Raw genomic sequence first — 19,159 nt, 5'->3', positions numbered from 1 at the left:
TAACATAGCAAGCCATTGACTAAAGTTGGTCCTGTCAGGCCTTGTGATGGATGACAATGAGTATATATCCCACAGTGGGTATGTCTGGGTGTGGAAATCTACCGAGAGATATAATGAAGGCAGAAAGCAAAGGGCCCGGAGACATTTGTGCACATATGGGATGGCTAATAAGCTCTTAAAGCCGCCCATACACAGGTACCTCTACCTGCCCTGAGGAGCTGAAGGGTTTGCTTTGTCCCAGGGGGAGCCTGTCCTGCTTCCAGCATTGGGTTGAACTCGCATCCACCAAGGGGCCCTTTGTACCTTGCTGACGATGAAGAGGTCCTCCCGCCTCACAGCCTTCTCTTTGATCTTCTCTTGGATGGCTTCTCCCACCTCACTCTCATTCTGATACACATAGGCACAGTCAAAGTGGCGATATCCAGCATCAATGGCTGCCTTCACAGCTTCCTTGACTTGGCCTGGGGGAGACTGAAATGCAATAGAAAAGACCATTGGATGCTCTCTTGACAGATCCACATAAACCAGATTCTCAAAACCACAACCTTGCTGGAGTCCCATTTCTACGTGGACACAGGAGGGGAAAACATACACTGGGGAGCTTTTCACTGGAAGAGAAAAGGTGAATTATTTTTTATTTCACTAAACTGTTAGATTATCATACAAAAGTTTAGGTTACATTTTGGCACCTTAATACACGTGTCATTGTCATGACTGTGACTCATGTCCTATTCTAGTTAACAATTAGTTGTCCTCCAATCCAGGTTGGTCTTGAAGTGCCTCCAGTTTCTGAGAGTGACAGATGGCTCCCCTTGCAACTTGTTGAAGGCTAGGCTTAAAACTAGCTTCTGAAGAGGGTTTTTCAGTCTCCAGACAGTTAGAAGTATCTTAAAAACCATTATAGCCACGTAATTGAATTCTGCTTCTGGTGCAGTATGAGGCTAGGCAGATTCCTCCATTTCCCTAAACCTTGACGGCAAAATATGGCAAGCCATGGGCCCTGCCCCGGGAGGCCTTTGTGTTGCTTGCCACAAGACTGAAGATTTTAGCACATCACCTGGCACTTGGTAAGGCTCGGTAGATGCAATCCAATATGTAGTCACCGTTTCAGAAAAAGAACAAACAGGAAACTCTTGAGTAGACACTTTATCCCTTTGTCTTGGGTTTTAAACCCAGAAACTGTATAAAAATGGATTTTCCCCTTGTTGATAAAGAAAAAAGAAAAAAGAAAAAACAAAACAAGAGAAGGGACATTTAAAATATCACCTTCTGTCCTGACCTAACCAAGCCAGGTATTGGCTTAGGAAAATAGGTACGCATAACTCTGCAGAGAATAGTGCTACCTGGCTGTAATCTCACCATGAGAGGCCAAGGCAGGAGAGTTGTGACTTTGAGGCCAGCCTGGGGCACATTACTATCTCATTCAAAACAAAACAGCATCTTGCTGGATATGGGGGCCCATGTTTTTTTTTTTTTGGTTCTTTTTTTCAGAGCTGGGGACCGAACCCAGGGCCTTGAGCTTCCTAGGTAAGCGCTCTACCACTGAGCTAAATCCCCAGCCCCGGGGGCCCATGTTTTAATCCTAGCATTTGGGAGGTAGAAAGGAAGAGAATCAGGAGTCCAGAGCCAGTCTCAGCCACATAATGAATTAGTATGGGCCAACCTGAGCTACAGAAGACACTCTCAAACAACAGCAAATAAATAACTCTTCCTCTATTACAAAATCTAAAATAATCTGTTTCTGAGCATCAAACCTTGAGAAGAAGCACATGAAGCAGAGACTAACAGCTATGCCATCATGAGGAGAAGGAATTTCTAGAAACTCAAAAGCACCAGGGTCCAGAGCCAAAGCATCACCCTCCTGCCATCCACCGATGAGCACAGAGTCCTTAGGGCAGCACTGTCTCCTTACCTGGAAAACGACCCTTCACAATATTTACAACTGCTTTTGAAATTCTGAAAGTGCATTTATCCTGAGTTTATCCAGGGTGAGCATCCTGGAGATCTGTAAGTATTTGTTACCTTGACAGAATGTGAAATTTCTACTCTGGTTGCAATTCTTGCTATTCTAGGCCAGAATGAAGACCTCTCAGTAGCCCTTTGTAAAAAACCAGTTGTTCCCATTTCTCCTAACCTTAGCCCTGGACAACAACTATATAGATTTCATTTGTGCATGACTATTTTTCAGTAGGCCTTGGTGTGCATAATTATTTTATTATAACTGACTTTTCTATTTCTTCTTCCTTCTGCTCTGGTGAGTTCTGTGAAACTAGATGTTCCTCGATGTAATGATTCTTAAACAATTAAAAATAGGGGCACAGCACAGCACAGTCCTAATGGCCCAGGTGCATGTTGTGTGTTCTCATCTTGGAAACAATGTAATAACTGTACCATGGTAGTTGTAAAGTTTGGAGAAATTATTAGAAAATAAATTAGAGCCAACATTGGGACCCCAAGAAATGAAAAAAAAAAAAACGTTGAAGTTATAAAATAAGTTTTGTACAACATTTGAGAGTGGTTCCTGGATAAGCAAGTATGGAATATGTAAAATCTTATAGTAGTAAAACTAAGTCAAAACACTGGGACTCTGAGGAGAGTCATTGTGTGCAATGTACAGGAGCAGAAAGCTAGCGGAACTACTGAGTTAAGAGGTAACTTGACTCTTTCTGGCCACTGCCTGACAGCTTTGCCCATGTCATTTATCATTAGAGCTTCGCAGGAAAATGCAAGTAGCTGACCTTGGAGCTCTGAGCTCTGAAGTATAAGTCAAAAGTTAAAGTTTAAATAATGATAAGTTTGCAGTTATTATCATTTTGGCCACAGGTCTAGTAAGATCCCAATCGAGTGCAGAAACAAAGAGGGAACCTACCCTCGTTGTGAAGAAGAAAGGATCACCAGATGAGGACTAGAAATGAGTCTCATACACGGGACACTTAGGTTCCCAAACCATTCCTGATCCAAGGATGAAGGCTCACACCTATAATCCCAGCATTCAAGAAACTGAGGCAGGAGTATCACTCCAAGTTTGATCAAGGGTATAGAGTGAGACCCTGTCTCAGGAAATGAAAATCAAAACTAAAAACAGGTCCTGGTAACAAGATGGCTACCATCATGTTATCAGTGATGGAAACAACCAAGAAGGCAGAGTTAGAAGAAGATGGGCCGATATCAGGCTTGTCCCAAGGTTTCGTGGAAAATCTGCTTCACTGGGCACTGGGATGGGCCATGGAGCAACTTGCCAGCAGAGATTAACACAGCCAGGGCAGAATCTGACCCGATTCCCATTCTATGGCCCTCATGCTGCTCAGGTCTTAATAAGTGAGAGAATCGTGTGGAGTAAACTGCAGGGGTCAGTCCAATAGCCTAGGCTGGGACCTGAGACTGCCTTTCCCACAGGCTCCCAGGCCACTCAGATGTTGGCAGAGTCTGGCATCATGAGCAGGAGTGGGAACGGGGTCATTCAGAACTCTATCCTTTCTCTCAGTCAGCCAGCCAGTAACAAGCCAACAGAGACCCTCAGAGTCCCAAGGAAAAGCTAAGAGAATAACTTCCCCGAAAAGAGTACCAGTTTACACCTGATACTCGCCAAGGCGGCTGTCATTTCTAGGAAAGGCCTCATCTTGGAATTCTGCAATCCAAAGTGGCCTCGAATAAACGGACGATGGGTGATAATTCTGGGGTTTCAAACTCAAGGCAGATGCTCTGCAAAAAAAAAAATAAAATAAAATAAAAAATAAAAGGCCAAAACCCTGCTAGAAGACAGCAGGAGTCCCAAGACTGAGCACTCACCTTCCAGGTGCCCAGGCCCACCAGGGGCATCTTGGCTTTGGTTCTGAGCTTCACGAAGGTTGTCATGGTTGCTGCAAAGTATGCAGATGAAATGCCTGCTTCCTCTGTGAGGAGGCTGGCGAAGTCTTTATGTCCTGGATAGAGGAGGCGGACTCTGACCGCACTGGCAAGCAGCCTCACTCAGCACAGTGCGGCCTCCCTGGTGTAGAATGCACGCTTTATTGGGAATGTGGCTCAGAGGTTTGTGGACCTAAATAACGCAGTGGAAAGGTCATCCAAGATGAGTTGGTAAGTTTATTTGGAAAGGGTCATTGCCATGGGAGTGGATATAATGCTAGTGAACTATGGGGGTACTCAAGCAGTTTGAGACAAGGAAAAATGACAAGGAAAAATGAGACATTTTAGTCTGACAGTAACTACTTTGAAATAACTGTCATTGGCCACAGAATTAAGAACAAGGGGATGACTGTTGCAGAGGAAACTGGCAGATGACCTTGTGGAAAGATTTTCTCTTTTTAATGTAGGTCATGGACACCTCTCTGGAAATGCCTGTCATTTAATTCGTATTCATGCATTTTCTGTCAGATTGTTAGGCAGGAACGTTCCCTGTGGATGAAAATTACCTGCTTGCCACTTTGGTCTTTTCTCATCAAATTCTCTTTCTCCTTCCTTTTCTTTTCCTTCCTTCCTCACTACCTACTTTTCTTCTTCCTTGTTTTCTTTTCTTTCAGATTTGGGGAGGTGACCAATCGTGTTCATAACAAGCTTCTTAAAAATTGTGCCTGATTTGAGAAAGATCATTTATGATTATGAAATACCATGTACTTGAGTACTAAGAAAGCCAAAGATGCTTTACAAAGGTGAGAACATAAAGCAGAATATTCCCATCACTTAAATTGCCATTCCCAGTGCTATTTTCTCCTGTCTTCTCATATGTGTATTAGGAATAATGGCTCTGAGCATATATGTTTTAGTTCTTACATACTATACATTTTTTTTGGAAGTTAATGTCATAAAACAAACTTTCTAAACACCTAACAACTAAACATCTGTAACAAGTCATTTTGACTTAATGTTTTGTTTTTGTTCTTTCACTTTTGTATGTGTCCATACACATGCGTGCAGGTTCCTGGATAGGCCATAACAGGACATCAGATTCCCTGGAGGTTTATGGGTTGGGAATTGAACATGGGGCCTCTGTTAGAGCAGCTCGCTAACTGCTAGGCCTCCTTTCCAACCCTAAAGCACCATTTTAAAATTACTTTCACCACACACATTTTAATGGTTGCCAAAGATTTGGTTTTGTGAACATTTACTTGGTCATTTCCACTGTTCTTAGATATTCCGTTGGTTCTCAAACAGTTTGTAATGGGAGTAAGTAATTTTGCCAAGTATGTCATTGAGGCATTTCGTAGAAGTTCCATATCCCAGGACAATTACCTCTGCAGATGGTGAGGTGCATGCAAAGGGTCCCTTCTCTGTTCCATGAGTCTCTACACACAGGGTTGTCTCTGTGTACTGTAGAATCTCGCCGAGAAAAGAGCACGAGCCAGCCACCAAATCCAGTTAGAATTGTAAAACAATGTAATGTGCTGGCATACACTTGTCACAGTCAGGTAAGTTGGACTCGGGGAGTAGGGTCCATGGATAGAGACTGGATAGTGGTATAGACGTCTCAGAAGCCTGCACACAGGGCTCACCCCATCAAAGACCAGATACACTAGGCAGGAAAGCTAAACATCAGGTAGAAATCACAGCCAAGCTGCTCTGTCTCACACGGTTTTATTTCTACACGCTCCCCTTCCTCTGAAATCCCACTGGCACCTGGAAATAGAAAATCCTAAATGCTGTATATTTTAATCCAGAAGTAAATGGGAATAAAGTAAAATACAGAAGGAGGCAGGGTCAGCAAGTGAACTAGGTTGAAGCCTCATCAGGACTAAAGGTCCTGTAGACTGGTTTGCTGTGGCTGACTAGAGCATCGTGATTGTAGGTAGAGGGAATGCTGGACAACATAGAGCCCCATTTATTGTCTACTTGTTATCTGCTCTGACATCTTCATGAACTTCTGATAAGACTCTTAGAATATATCTCCAGACTGGACACATAGCTAGGCTCTAATAACCACCTGAAGATGTGAGAATATCCAAATCCCATGGGAGAGACCTCTCAGCTTCTCTACCCCCCACCACCTACTGATGCTTACACCCATGCAACTGCTGTTGTTTGATTTGTGGCTTTCTTGTTTGATCTTTTCAGGTTGATTTTTATTTTTAAAGTGTGTGTGTGTGTGTGTGTGTGTGTGTGTGTGTGTGTGTATGTGTATGTGTGTGTGTGAATGTGTGTGTGAGTGTGTGTGTGAGTGTGTGTGAGTGTGTGTGTGTGTACGTGTGTGTGTGTGTGTGTGTGTGTGTGTGTGTGTGTACATATGTTCATGAGTGCAAGTGCCTGTGGAGCCTTGGAGAAGTTTTCAGTTCCCCTGGACCTGAAGTTATAGGCTGTTGTGAACCCGAATATGGGTGCCAGGAACCAACTTCAGGTCCTGTGTAAGAACAGCACTGTTCTTAACAACTGAGCCATCTCTCCCGCACCTTTTAAATTACTTGAGCTGTATACCAGGCTCTAGAACTTACCATGTAGCTCAGGGTGACCTTGAACTTTTTGATGGTCTTATCTTCACTTCTCAAGTGCTGAGATTATAAGCATGCACCCCCAATGACTGGTTTGGGGGATGTTGGAGGACAATCTTAGGACTTGGTACATGCTATACCCCATCTCTGAAGGTTTCCACTGCCCCCCAACAGAGCAACACTTAAGACAATGTCTTTAACACCTTGGCCCTCAAGAAACATTCTAGATCCAGACCGTAGCAGAGCCCATGAAGGAAAAAGCTTTTAGAGAATCCAGGTGTCTTAAATTAATCCTGGCTCTGTGTTGAGGTGACATAGCACCAGCCTGCTAGAGTATATGTTGCTATATGGCTAATTTTTTTTTTTTTAGGAATGACTATTCTTCCTACAGAAATTGTGAGAGCCAAAGTTATGTTTTAAGTTTTAATTACTGTTCCTAAGAGACCCATAAAACAAAAATGCTTCTAACCTGCAATTCTCTTACCCGAGGACAAATACTTCCTAAGCTGTTTGAGGCTGTTGTTCATATAAGATGACAAGCCTATATTTTCACTTCCCTGAACAAGTCTGGTTGACCCAACTGCACTATGCGCTTGATCATGTGCGAGCTGGAAGTACATCAGGATGTACGCTTGCTCCTGATTGGATGAAGGTGGGCAGTACATAGCCTCGTGGGTTTGCCTTTATAAGCATCTGGCCGGTGTAGCTCGTAGCCATTTTGGGGTAACTCTGGAATGGACCTGGCCAAAGTCCACCATCCTGGCTAGTATCCATTATAGCTTGCTTCAAATCTGGCTCAAAACTGTGGTAGTGGTCATATTCGTCCCTGGTGGAATTAATAAAATCTGACCCGTTAAGAAAAAGTAGGTCTGAATCACATTGTCCCAGAGAAATTAAAGCAGTAAGACTGCTGGAGGATAGTTAAAAACCAAAAGAGAAAAAAAAAATTAAAAACCAAAAGAGAAATGGCATTAGTTTACTTCTCTAATTTGAATGGCAAGCTGGGAGTAGAGAGATTAAGGGTATTCACTCCATGGGGAATACTTAGGCACGTAGGCAGCACAGCAGATAAATTACTGAAAGCTGGGACCAAAGGAGACAAAGAAGGGTGATGCTCCTGAAAGACCCCCGAAGCGGGGAGACCCTCACTCAAGTCTCCGGATGACGCAACCCTCCAAGAACTCACGTAAGACCGTCCTTGCTGTAATCACATAGGTTTATTGATAGGAACCAGTGCACTGCGGTCAAGACTAGTATCCCATGCAGGGGTAGAGGAGTTCGACCCTGACAACCTAAGGGGGATAGGGATGGCGTCAGTGGAAAAATGTTGAGAATACCAGTGAAAAATCACAAGGGGAAACTCCCTGTTTCTTGATTGTTCTCAAGAATTTAATCTAACTTTATGGTTAGCTAGTTCCTGGGAGAGAGTTGTTGAACCAGCTGATGTAATTATTCATTCTATGGTCAGCTAGTTCCTGGAACATGCAGTTTCAGGGCCTGACCACTTTCTTTCTTCTACTCTAAACCTTTGTCTATGGGGGGCAACCTTAGAACTTCTACCTTTCACTCCCTAAGATGTGGGATGCCGCCAGAGAGGCTCTGCTCTGGCTTGGGAAGGAAAGCCATTCCTGGCAGACAGCCTCCTGCACATGCTTGTTTCCACACTGACAAGAATGGGTCACCTTGACTTAGGTCCATCCTTGCCTCTTCCTTTGAACCAGTAAATGAAAAGTTTTGTCAGCCCCCAAAACAAACAATACAAAAAAGTGCTTCCAGGGTGTGGTGGTTTTAATAAGAATGACCCCATTCACACATGTGTGAATGCTTAGTCATCAGGAAGTGGCACTACTTGGGGAGGATTAGGGGGTGTGGCTTTGTTGAAGGAAATAATGTATCCTAAGGATTCGTTCAGCTTTGACATTTTCAAGGCCGAATCTAGGCCCAGGGTCTCTCTTCCTGCTGCCTGTGAGTCTGGATCAAAGAACTCTCAGCGACCCCTCCATCACCATGCCTGTGTGCCGCCATGCTTCCCGCCACAGTGATAAGCAACTAAAGCTCTGAAATTCTAAGCCAGTCCAAATTAAATGTTGGGGTTTTTTTTGTTTTTTTTTTTTTTTTTGTTTTTTTTAGTAAGAGTTGCTATGATCATAGTATCTCTTCATTGAGACAAAACATTAAGACACAAGTCACAAAATTTTATTAAAATCTTTAAGTTGTGTTTATTCTTGTATCAAGTCTTCAAAATTAACGATGACTAAGAGCAAAATGTCTAACTTTTAGATCCTGTGAAAGCATAAATTATCCTAACCATCACCATTCCCTTCAGACGTATGCTAGAGAGCTATGACTCACAGCTTTTAATCTATGGTGCCTGGCTCCTCAATGTTCTTTGTCACATACGCTGTGTTAAACTAAATCACGTATTATTCATCCCTTCCCCCAACTTATAAAAGCCAAGTGTTAGCATTTTTACCACAGATTTCTTTCTGAAACTTCTGTCTTAGCTAGAGTTCCTTTTGCCATGAAGAGACACCATGGCCATGGCAACTTTTATAAAGGAAGTATTTAACTGGGGCTGGCTTACAGTTCAGAAGTTTATTCTACGATTGTCATGGCGGGAAGCATGGCATCATGCAAGCAGACATGGTGCTGAAGAGGCAGCTGAGAGTTCTACATCTGGATGCAAAGGCAACAGAAAGAGAGTGAAGGGACTCTGGCCAGCCTGACTCTGGCAGGCCTTGACCTTTTGTCCTAGTTCCTCTGCCTTGCTAAAAATCATTAGATTATCAGTGAGTATATAACATGTGTGTTCTTTTGTGACTGGGTTACCTCACTCAGGATATTTTCTAGTTTCATCCATTTGCCTATGAATTTCATGTAGTCATTGTTTAGCTGAGTAATATTCCATTGTGTAGATGTACCACATTTTCTGTACTCATTCTTCTGTTGAAGGACATCTGGGTTGTTTCCAGCTTCTGACTATTATAAATAAGGCTGCTATGAACATAGTGGAGCATGTGTCCTTGTTATATGTTGGAGCATCTTTTTTGGGTGTATGCCCAGGAGTCGTATAGCTGGGTCTTCAGGTAGTTCAATGTCCAATTTTCTGAGGAACCTCCAGAATGATTTCCAGAGTGGTTGTACCAGTCGGCAATCCCACCAACAATGGAGGAGTGTTCCTCTTTCTCCACATCCTCACAAGTATCTGCTGTTACCTGAGTTTTTAATCTTAGCCATTCTGACTGATGTGAGGTGGAATCTCAGGGTTGTTTTGATTTGCATTTCCTTGATGACTAAGGATGTTGAACATTTCTTTAAGTGTTTTTCAGCCATTCAAGATTCCTCAGTTGAGAATTCTCTGTTTAGATCTGTTCTCCATTTTTTAAAATAGGGTTATTTGAATCTTTGGAGTCTACTCACTGATAAGTGGATTTTAGCCCAAAAGCTCAGAATACCCACAATACAATCCATAAACCATATGGAGCTTAAGAAGAAGGAAGACCAAAGTGTGGATACTTCAATCCTACATAGACCGGGGAACAAAATAACCACAGGAAGTTATAAACTGCCATTGGGCTATGTGAGTCTGTCTCCTCTCTATTCAGAGGCAGTCCTTTGTTCTTAGGGACAAATACTCCTCCTCCCTCTCCCTCATCCTCTATCTCCCATCTTTGTCTCTCATTCCCAACCCTCTGCAAACAAATCTCTTTAAGCTGATACTTTTCCTTTCAAAGAGTAAACCACTAGGCCTGGCTTGAGCTTCTGAAACCTCAAATACCCCAGTGAGTGACAGGCTTCCTCAAGAAGGTCACTCTACAACAATGCCACCCGTATGAGTCTGTGGAGGCTATTTTCATTCATGCCGACATAGCCCCTCTGCCCTCACCCCCCACCCCGCGCTTTTGTGGTAGACATCTCTGTCTCTGAATCTCCTACTCTCAGTTTAAACGTTTCCTTGTAATGAAGCTTCTCTCCCGCTTGTAAAGAGTTAGCAGCTTAGTCCCTGTTACGCTGCTTTTGATCATTCTTTCCAATGCTCTCCCTGCTCAAGGCTGGATCACAGCCTCAGGGCCTTGTCTCTGGATAAAGCCAGGTCCTAGAGAGTAATTATGCACTAGCTCCTTTCCCAACAACTGCTATTACTTCCTTCGCCTGTTAAACCCGAAGCAGCCTTCTGTTGTGGTTTGCCTTGAAATTTTCTCTGAATTTGTTAAATAAAGGCAAGAGCGTGAGATTTGGACAGAGGGAAAAGTCAGGAGTGAGAGGGGGATTAGAATCAGAGAATAGGGTGAGAGAAGACAGTTGGTGACAGTTGAGCCAGTAGAACCTGAGGAAGGGGGAGGGGATTAAAGAGTTGAGTGGAGAGAGAGTTGGGAGAGGAGTAAGGAAGATAGGTGGAAAAGGGACTGTTGAGCAGACGATGGGGAACTGAGAAAAGTTAGAGGAATCAGGGGAGGAGAAAGAGAAGAAGCGAGGAGAGAGTCGTCGTGGCAGAAGAAGAAGCTGGAGACTTGACAAATAAAAGGTGCAAGGGATGAGAGATTTGGGAGCTAGGAATAGGACAGTGTAGGGTGGATCTGCCAAATCTAGACGCTGGATTATTTTCACATTAATTGAGTTGTGTTTTCTTTGTACGGGCCGATTCGGGTTGGAGAGGAAACGGCAACAGCCTTCCTCGTCTCCTGTTCATTTCCTGTAGTCTGGGTAAACCTTCTGCTTTTCCCTCTACTTTCCGTGAGACACATTCCAAGCCAGGGGCTGTCTCATTTCAGCATGGAAATAATTTTTTTTTCTTTTTGTAAGTAAAATTGAAGGTATTTGTTGAACGAAGAAGAGGCGTGACTGTCTTTGCCAGGTAATGTGTACTTTGGAAACTGTTCTGCTACGTTTCTGGCTGCTGATTTTTAGAGCTGAAAAAAATGACAGGAAACAAGATTTTGTTCCGAGCCAAGTCCGATGACCTGTGATTAATGAAGGTCTAAGGACGACCATGGCTATAGTAGAAATCACATCTAGGATGCCATGTGCTTAGGATTAAAAATGAAAGAGGATTAAAAGTCAAGGTCATTGTTGGCTACATAGAGAGTGCAAGGCCAGCCTGAGATAGAGTCCTTTGCTCAAAAAAATAAAGTTCAAGTACATATTGTTCTGTGGAAAATGACAGCCGCAGGCCACTCATAGCAATGCAGTGAGGAACTGGGTCAAGATGCTAAAAAATCACTTCGGAAAAGTCGCAAGCTAAAGCTCTGTCTTAGGGGGACTTGCCTGGCAAGGAAGTGTTGTGTTACTTTCCTCTGAGATCGGAACATTCCGTCCTGCAGGGAAGCTCCTTAATCAATAAGGTAAAACAAACAAACGAAACGAAACGAAAGCAAAAAAGAAAACTCAAAATAGCTTCAGTTTCTGAAACTGACAAAAGTCCCCTAGGCCCCTCCCTGCCAAAGGGAGCAATAAGAACAGAGGGGCCGATAAGACGATAAGACGCTGGGAGAATCCAAGCTGTGAAAAAGACTGAGACCAGACCGGCCTGGAAGAGGCAGAAACCTGCCGATCTGCCTGAAAGAGGATTAGACCAAGCAACCACCTGAAAGGAACACTCTCCAAACTGTTAGGCTGTGCTGTGTCTCCTTCTTCCCAGCTGTGTGAGCTGTCACCCATGCTAAGGTGAGCATTGGTGATGCAACTGTCTTTGAGTCATTTCTGCTCCTGCCAATACCCCCTAAACCATACCCCATAAATTACCCTAATAAAACCCACTGGCTCACCAAATCGGACTTGGGTCTGTCATGAGTTCCCTACTGGGGTTGAGTAGACGTGTATGTTGCATCTCCCCAGAAAAGGTTTTGTTACAGAATAGGAAATTGTGTACATTTCATTCCTAGAACTGAAAAAAGTTCTTTTCTGTGCCCCATCAACCAGTCTATTATATTTTAAAAAAAAAATCTACGTGAGACGTTAATGATGAGTGAAGGTACACATAGGACTCTCGGACAAGTCGTGGACACAGGACATCGATTATAACATGGTAGAGCAATACTGCTAAGCATAAGAAGCCTGTCCTTACATGTAAGATTTTTCACATAAAACTTCCATGTTTCCAAAACAATATGGGTAAGGGTGGCATTAGTTTGCGTTAATATAAAAACCCTTAATGTATGATTCTCTTAGTTTAATAAGTTCAGCTATGTACATGTGTAGGGGGATATGTTCGCATGAGCGCAAGGGCCTGAAGGAAACTGAGCTGGAGGCGCAAATGACGTAAGCTGACTGATGTGGGCGCTAGGTCCTGAACTCCCGTCCTTTGGGAGAACATTATGCATGAACTTCTGAATGTATCCAGCTCGATTAAAGACTGCTAGAATCTGGATCTCCACACACCCTAACTCCATTTATTCTTAATGATATTTATATCATTCTTACCCCTCTTTCTCCTATAACTCCTCCCATCCTCCATTTCCTCTCAAATTCATGGCCTCTTCTTCTTTAATAATATATATATGTATATATATATATATGTATATATGCACATACATATGCATATACACACAACTAAGTCCACTTAGTCAGCTTATGCTTTGCTCGTGTGTGTGTGTGTGTGTGTGTCTAGGGCTGACCACTTGGAAGTGGATAACCTGCAGAAGACTGATTTTCCCTTCCTCAGCAACCACTGATTGCCTGTAGCATTTTGTCTAAGGGGTAAGGCCCCGTGAGACTGCCCCCATTCAGGTTGGCATGTCGATTGGTGGTGTCATTATGCAGGTCTTGTTTAGACGACCATGTTGTTGAGATTTCATGGGTGCAGCTTCCGTGCCATGTCTAGAAGACACTACATTGCAGCAGAAGTCCTGTTCCTCTGACTCTTGCAATCTTCCCCCCCCCCGCCCCATCCTCCCTGAGCCTGCACTGCGGCAGTTGAGTTGTAGATGTGTCAGGGCCCAGCCTCAACACAAGATCAGAGTTCTCAATCGGAAGCAGGGATATCTGGGAGGCACGTAATAAATATACACAGACTACTTTTTGGGTACAAACTGGCAGGCAATTTTTCAAGGCTTAAAGTCTCTCTCTCTTCTCCTCACTCTTTGCTCTCTTTCTCTCTCGCTCACTCGCTCACAGCCTGAGGCTGCACACACGCTGTATTCTCTTGTGCAGTCTACTGTGTGCTCTTCTTTTCTCGAACTCCCACACTCCTACACACCTGTATTCATTCCCCATTCTCTCTCACACACACTCTTTATACACACCTCACACATAGCTCACACACACCACACGCACTCTCCTTTCACTCACACACACACTCTGCACACACACCTCACATTCTCTCTCCTTTCACTCTCAGACACATACTTCTCCACACACCTCACATTCTCTCTTCACTCACTCTTTACATGCTCTTCTCGTGCTCTCTCGCCTTTTTCTTGCCCTAGTCTTTTATTGATACCCCAAAAGCAGATTTTTAAAAAGACATTATATAATCACTGCCAAATCAAATTAAAAAAACAAAACTGCATCCCACAAAGAATCAAGAATTACAATTGTTCCCCAAAGTTTCAAGCTTCTCCTATTCCCGGACCTGTGGCCAAAATGGTAATAATTGCAAACTTATCATTATTTAAACTTTAACTTTTGACTTATACTTCAGAGCTCAGAGCTCCAAGGTCAGCTACTTGCATTTTCCTGTGAAGCTCTAATGATAAATGACATGGGCGAAGCTGTCAGGCAGTGGCCAGAAAGAGTCAAGTTACCTCTTAACTCAGTAGTTCCGCTAGCTTTCTGCTTCTGTACATTGCACACAATGACTCTCCTCAGAGTCCCAGTGTTTTGACTTAGTTTTACTACTATAAGATTTTACATATTCCATACTTGCTTATCCAGGAACCACTCTCAAATATGGTACAAAACTTATTTTATAACTTCAATATTTTTTTTCATTTCTTGGGGTCCCAATGTTGGCTCTAATTTATTTTCTAATAATTTCTTCAAACTTTGCAACTACCATGGTACAGTTATTACATTGTTTCCAAGATGAGAACACACAACATGCACCTGGGCCATTAGGACTGTGCTGTGCTGTGCCCCTATTTTTAATTGTTTAAGAATCATTACATCGAGGAACATCCAGTTTCACAGAACTCACCAGAGCAGAAGGAGGAAGAAATAGAAAAGTCAGTTATAATAAAATAATTATGCACACCAAGGCCTACTGAAAAATAGTCATGCACAAATGAAATCTATATAGCCGTTGTCCAGGGCTAAGGTTAGGAGAAATGGGAACAACTGGTTTTTTACAAAGGGCTACTGAGAGGTCCTCATTCTGGCCTACTACAGACAGTCCCTTATTTCAGATGGTGAGTCCCCTGGAGAGATGTGTCTCCTACTTCTCAGGGCCCCAGATGCCATCCTTTTTTACAAGGAACTGCTGTGGACTTCTGAGATGTCTCCATGCTGGCCTACTGCTGGCAGTCCCTCTCATGGTATGCTGTCCCCAACATAGATGCATTAACTGGGTTCAGGTACGCCCTGGTGTCCGTTGTTCTCTTCATTTTGAACAGTTGTAGATTTTTGTAATAGCTTCGACTGTTCCAAAAAGAAGCTTCTAAGGCGAGGATGAGAACTATGCTTACCAGAGAATTTAGCATAGGAGCTATAGGACTGGATCTAGGACCAGCATGGTGCTAGCAAGTGATGCTCTGGGGATCTCATCAGTCAAGTCTAATAGGCAAGCAGTGCCTCTATTTTTAAACATGGCAGTGGTGTGTAGCTGTGGATGGCCAGGAATTCATTTGGTAGACCAATTGGCTTTGCACTCCTCATGGACTAGAAACTCTATTATTCACTTCTGGGAAAATAAGAATAAAAGAAAATGCTGGGCTGGAGAGATGGCTCAGCAGTTAAGAGCATTGACTGCTCTTCAAGAGGTCCTGAGTTCAATTCCCAGAAACCGCATGTGGCTCACAACCATATGTAATGGGGATCTGATGCCCTCTTCTGGTGTGTCTGAAGACAGGTACAGTGTACTCACATACATGAAATGAATAAAATAAATCGAAGAAGAAGAGGAAGAAAAGGAAGAGGAGAAGGAGGAAGAAGAGGAGGAAGAGGAAAAGGAGGAGGAGGAGGAGGAGGAGGTGGTGGTGGTGGAGGAGGAGGAGCTGCTGCTATGGCTTCAGAAAACAGTTTCAGCTTTATAAAGTACCTGACAGCACCATGCAGATCCCAGACACTGCCTTCAGAGTCTAGGACTTCAACCAGCTGCATCTAACTAAAAAACTACATAGGTAAGCCATGCTATGCTCTCTTACACCTCATTCAGTGCAGGGATGAGAGCATTCTACTCTAGGAGAAGGTGAAAGGAGAATTATACGAATTCTAGGTTTTGAGATACAAAACTAAAAGAGTAAGCCCCTGCAGCCAAAACTAGCAGGCCATAAAGATAGAGGAATGCAAGAAGCACTGCCCAGGCAGCACTAGTAGGCCATAAAAGAATAAACCCCAAAAGGTCACAGACCCAGGGCTAAGCCTTGCAGCCAGGACTGGCAAGCCATAAAGATAAGGAAAAGGAATGCAGGAACCAGCCTGAGTTAATGGGACTGATTCATGGGACATCTGGCAGGAAGACATCTCCCCCTAGCTCACTCAGGGCCATATCTCAACTAGGTGTCCACCTCCCCCTAGCACACTCAGGGCCATATCTCAACTAGGTGTCCTCCGGCCCCTGATAAGCCCCTAACTTCTAGCACGTACCCTTTCTGCTTTGTTCTCACTGCTATGTTTGAATGAGCCAATTGTATGTAACCGCGTCAAAACCCCCTAGCTTTCTCTATATAACCCTCTAACTTTTGAGTTTCGTGGTCAACTCCTCTGTCTCCTGCGTGAGACACGTGTTGGCCCGGAGCTTCGTTATTATTAAACGACCTCTTGTTTTTACATCAAGACTGGTCTCTCGTGTTACCTGGGGTGCGCCATCCTGAGACTAGAGCAAGGGTTTTACAAAGGGATAGTCATGTAAATTCTTCAAAATCCAGAAAAGTTTTGTTTGAGACATAGCTAGGATTTCTTAGTCTTTAACTACAAGTTCTATAGTATATATAGTATAGTATCTATAGCTGCCATTGTTATCTAAGGTAAGGCATTTCTATGCAGCTCTGGCTATCCTAGAACTCGATATATAGACCATGCTGGCCCCAGAAGTTTCATAATCCTGAAATTACACAATCTCGAGACCAGCTATTATCAATTTGAATGGTTCACTTACAAAGAAACTCCCTTGAAAATATTAAAAACAGTTGTCAAAGTAGACCTGTTCATGATGATAGTTTAGATTTGAGATTGTCCAAAGAGTCCTTGATTCATAAACCAAGAATTCTAAACTAAGAATTTACTCTTTGAGACAGGTCTCTCTACTTAGTCCTGGCTATCCTCACTACCTAGACCAGGCTGGCCTCAAACTCACAAAGATCCACCTACCTCTGCCTCCCAGATACTGGAATTAAAGGCGTGTGCTACCATGCCTGGCAGAATTTCAATTTACAAGTCATTTACAGTTTTTTTTTTCTCAGCTCCACATAAGTTTTTCTATAATTTTATTGGCAACATTTTAGAAGAAATACAAAGTTAAATTACAGCAGGAAGAAGAAATAATACTTCAAGTAAACTAAAAATTATATATAAATTCAAATGTATAGCATTTAGTATAATTTTAAGTAATATATTAATTTAAATCACAACATTACATTTGCCGAGGTCCCGCCTGGACATGAGGAGGGTCCCGAGAAGGGTGGGAATGGGAACAGTGCTGATTCCATAGTGACTCGGAGTCAGCAGTAGATGCAAGCTGCTAGCTACTTCAGTACTCTGTCTGTTCCCTGACGATTCTCAGTATTCTGTATTCTTCAACTTCAGCTTAATAGCTTGGTTCTTCAACTTAATTCCTTCCCTCTTCTCATTCTTTTTCTTTCTCTCCTCTTATGTTGTTGCCTTCTCCTTCTTAGAGAGCCTAACCCCAGTCTTGTAATTACTAAAGCTTTGTCAGCAAGACTGACCCTTGTTAACAATTGTCAAAAATTCTTAGATTTCCATAAAGTCCATGAGTCCCAGATCAATAGTCCCAGCCCCTGTTTCTTTAGCGCAAACCCAAACACAAAGCGAATAGGGGTATAGGGGTATACCGTATAGGGGTAGCTGGTCACAGCTCTTCTGGTTTTCTGTACAGCAGACAACAGTCTTTAGTAACTGCTCCCATGTAAGAATAGAAAAATAACAAACCACTAAAACTAACACTAAAATCATTCTTTACAAACTTTTGAACTTATGTGAGTAAAACTCACAAAACAATTTATTTCTAATCTCTTTCTGGGCATTGTTATCTTCAATTCTTCAAATAGCTAGAAAAACAGAATACTAGCTTTTTATATGCTTCTATATCATCTGTTAATTTCTTTCTTTCTTTTTCTTTTTTGCAAAGAGAGCAAATTTTATTTGGTGAAGGCCACTAGCATCTCTACTTCTTCCTCTGTCAAAATTCTCGCCCAGTGTGACTGACTAGACGGGACAGATTTCAGCACCCATGACCGTGTCATTTGTTGGACCCTCTCAGGCCCCCTCAAATGGTTGTCCCCTGCTGAGCCTTGCATTAGCATGTGAAAGCCTTTTGTTCCTAACAAAGAAACATCCGGACCTTTCTGTTTGGCCTGGGCAGTGGCACCTGGGTGGTAACAGAGTTGAATCAATTCTAGTTTTTAACTTGAGGGCATAAACCTGTTTTTCCACTGTGTTTCCTGGAATTTTCCACTCAGTGGACTTGAGTTATATATTCTGAGAACTTTAGTAAAGCTTTGACGTTCTTGTAACACAAATGACCTGAGTATGTGTTTTTTCTTAAAACTCGAAGGCCTATGCCTGGTTCTCGATACCATGATGGTGCGGGTGCCTTTACTGGTTCCCTTCCTTGTCAAACACACAAAGGCCTTCAACATAATCCCCGTAGGTTCCCTGGTCCTTGTTCTTGGCCACGGTCTGCAGCATAGGCAGGAAGTGCTCAGAGTCACATTCATCCCATCGCTCTTCGGGTTCTCCAGGATCTTGAGCACCTCCATGTTTGTAGGGTTCTGGCCCAGGGCCTGCATCACATCCCCACACTGGCTGTACAGGATCTTGCCATCTCCTGTTTGGTCCAACAACTGGAAAGCCTCTTGAATTCTGCGGTGTGGTCCTCGGTGAAGTCACACACCTTGGCTGCCGAGCTCTAAGGGACCTTTTCCAGCAGTAATGGCTCTGACTCTGGACCCACCCCCCCCTTGTTACTTTTTTAATCTTCATTTCCTTATCTTAACAATTCCATAGCCTCATGCACTCTCCTTCTAATACTATTTATTCCTAAATCATATAAATTCCTATATTTTTCTATCCATACCCTTTCTTTGCGAGGCCACTCTAACTTTCTATCCTTAATGTCCCTAAAATCGTCCTGACTAATCAATGCAGGAGTCATGGGACTGCAGGGTACATTTGCTTCAAACAATTCAAACACAAGGCCAAGTCTGGCAATGAAACATTTCCAAAAAGGACCATGTAGGCTTTTATGGCCCTCATGATTATGTTGTCTAGATCCTTTCCCATGACCCCAAAGTCCAAGCAAAAGGCCTGTTCCTCGTTCTCCACAGCCTCACGACCATCTCTATTCCTCATTCCTGAAAACTGTATGTTTTATTTACTATGACATAATTAGCTCTGAGTAATGGGGA

At 43.1% G+C, this 19,159-nt stretch overlaps 1 protein-coding gene and 1 pseudogene across 19 annotated transcripts in view; both read right to left on the bottom strand.

The window, feature by feature from the left end:
- Window positions 1–4,084, bottom strand: part of Akr1b7 (aldo-keto reductase family 1, member B7) — a 39,851-nt gene extending 35,767 nt beyond the window's left edge. For 14 of the 19 annotated variants that reach the window (XR_010065592.1, XR_010065595.1, XR_010065591.1 and 11 more), the window contains exons 1-2: window positions 3,790–4,077; window positions 304–471 (exon numbers count right to left, since the gene is read on the bottom strand). Coding sequence is in view for 2 of the 19 variants with exons in the window: in XM_063285402.1 (XP_063141472.1) it covers window positions 304–471; window positions 3,790–3,855 (234 nt within the window). In the remaining 17 variants the exon portion in view is untranslated. The other 5 variants (XR_010065604.1, XR_010065606.1, XR_010065607.1 and 2 more) reach the window with 5 other exon arrangements.
- Window positions 4,085–6,067: 1,983 nt separating this feature from the next.
- Myl6-ps4 (myosin light chain 6, pseudogene 4) lies at window positions 6,068–19,103 on the bottom strand (annotated as a pseudogene).
- Between the last annotated feature and the right edge of the window lie 56 nt (window positions 19,104–19,159).

This window comes from Rattus norvegicus, chromosome 4 (genome assembly GCF_036323735.1).
Source record: "Rattus norvegicus strain BN/NHsdMcwi chromosome 4, GRCr8, whole genome shotgun sequence".
Lineage (NCBI taxonomy): Eukaryota > Metazoa > Chordata > Mammalia > Rodentia > Muridae > Rattus > Rattus norvegicus.
The sequence above is the reverse complement of the archived record's forward strand: the minus strand, read 5'-3'. Positions and strand labels throughout refer to the sequence as shown.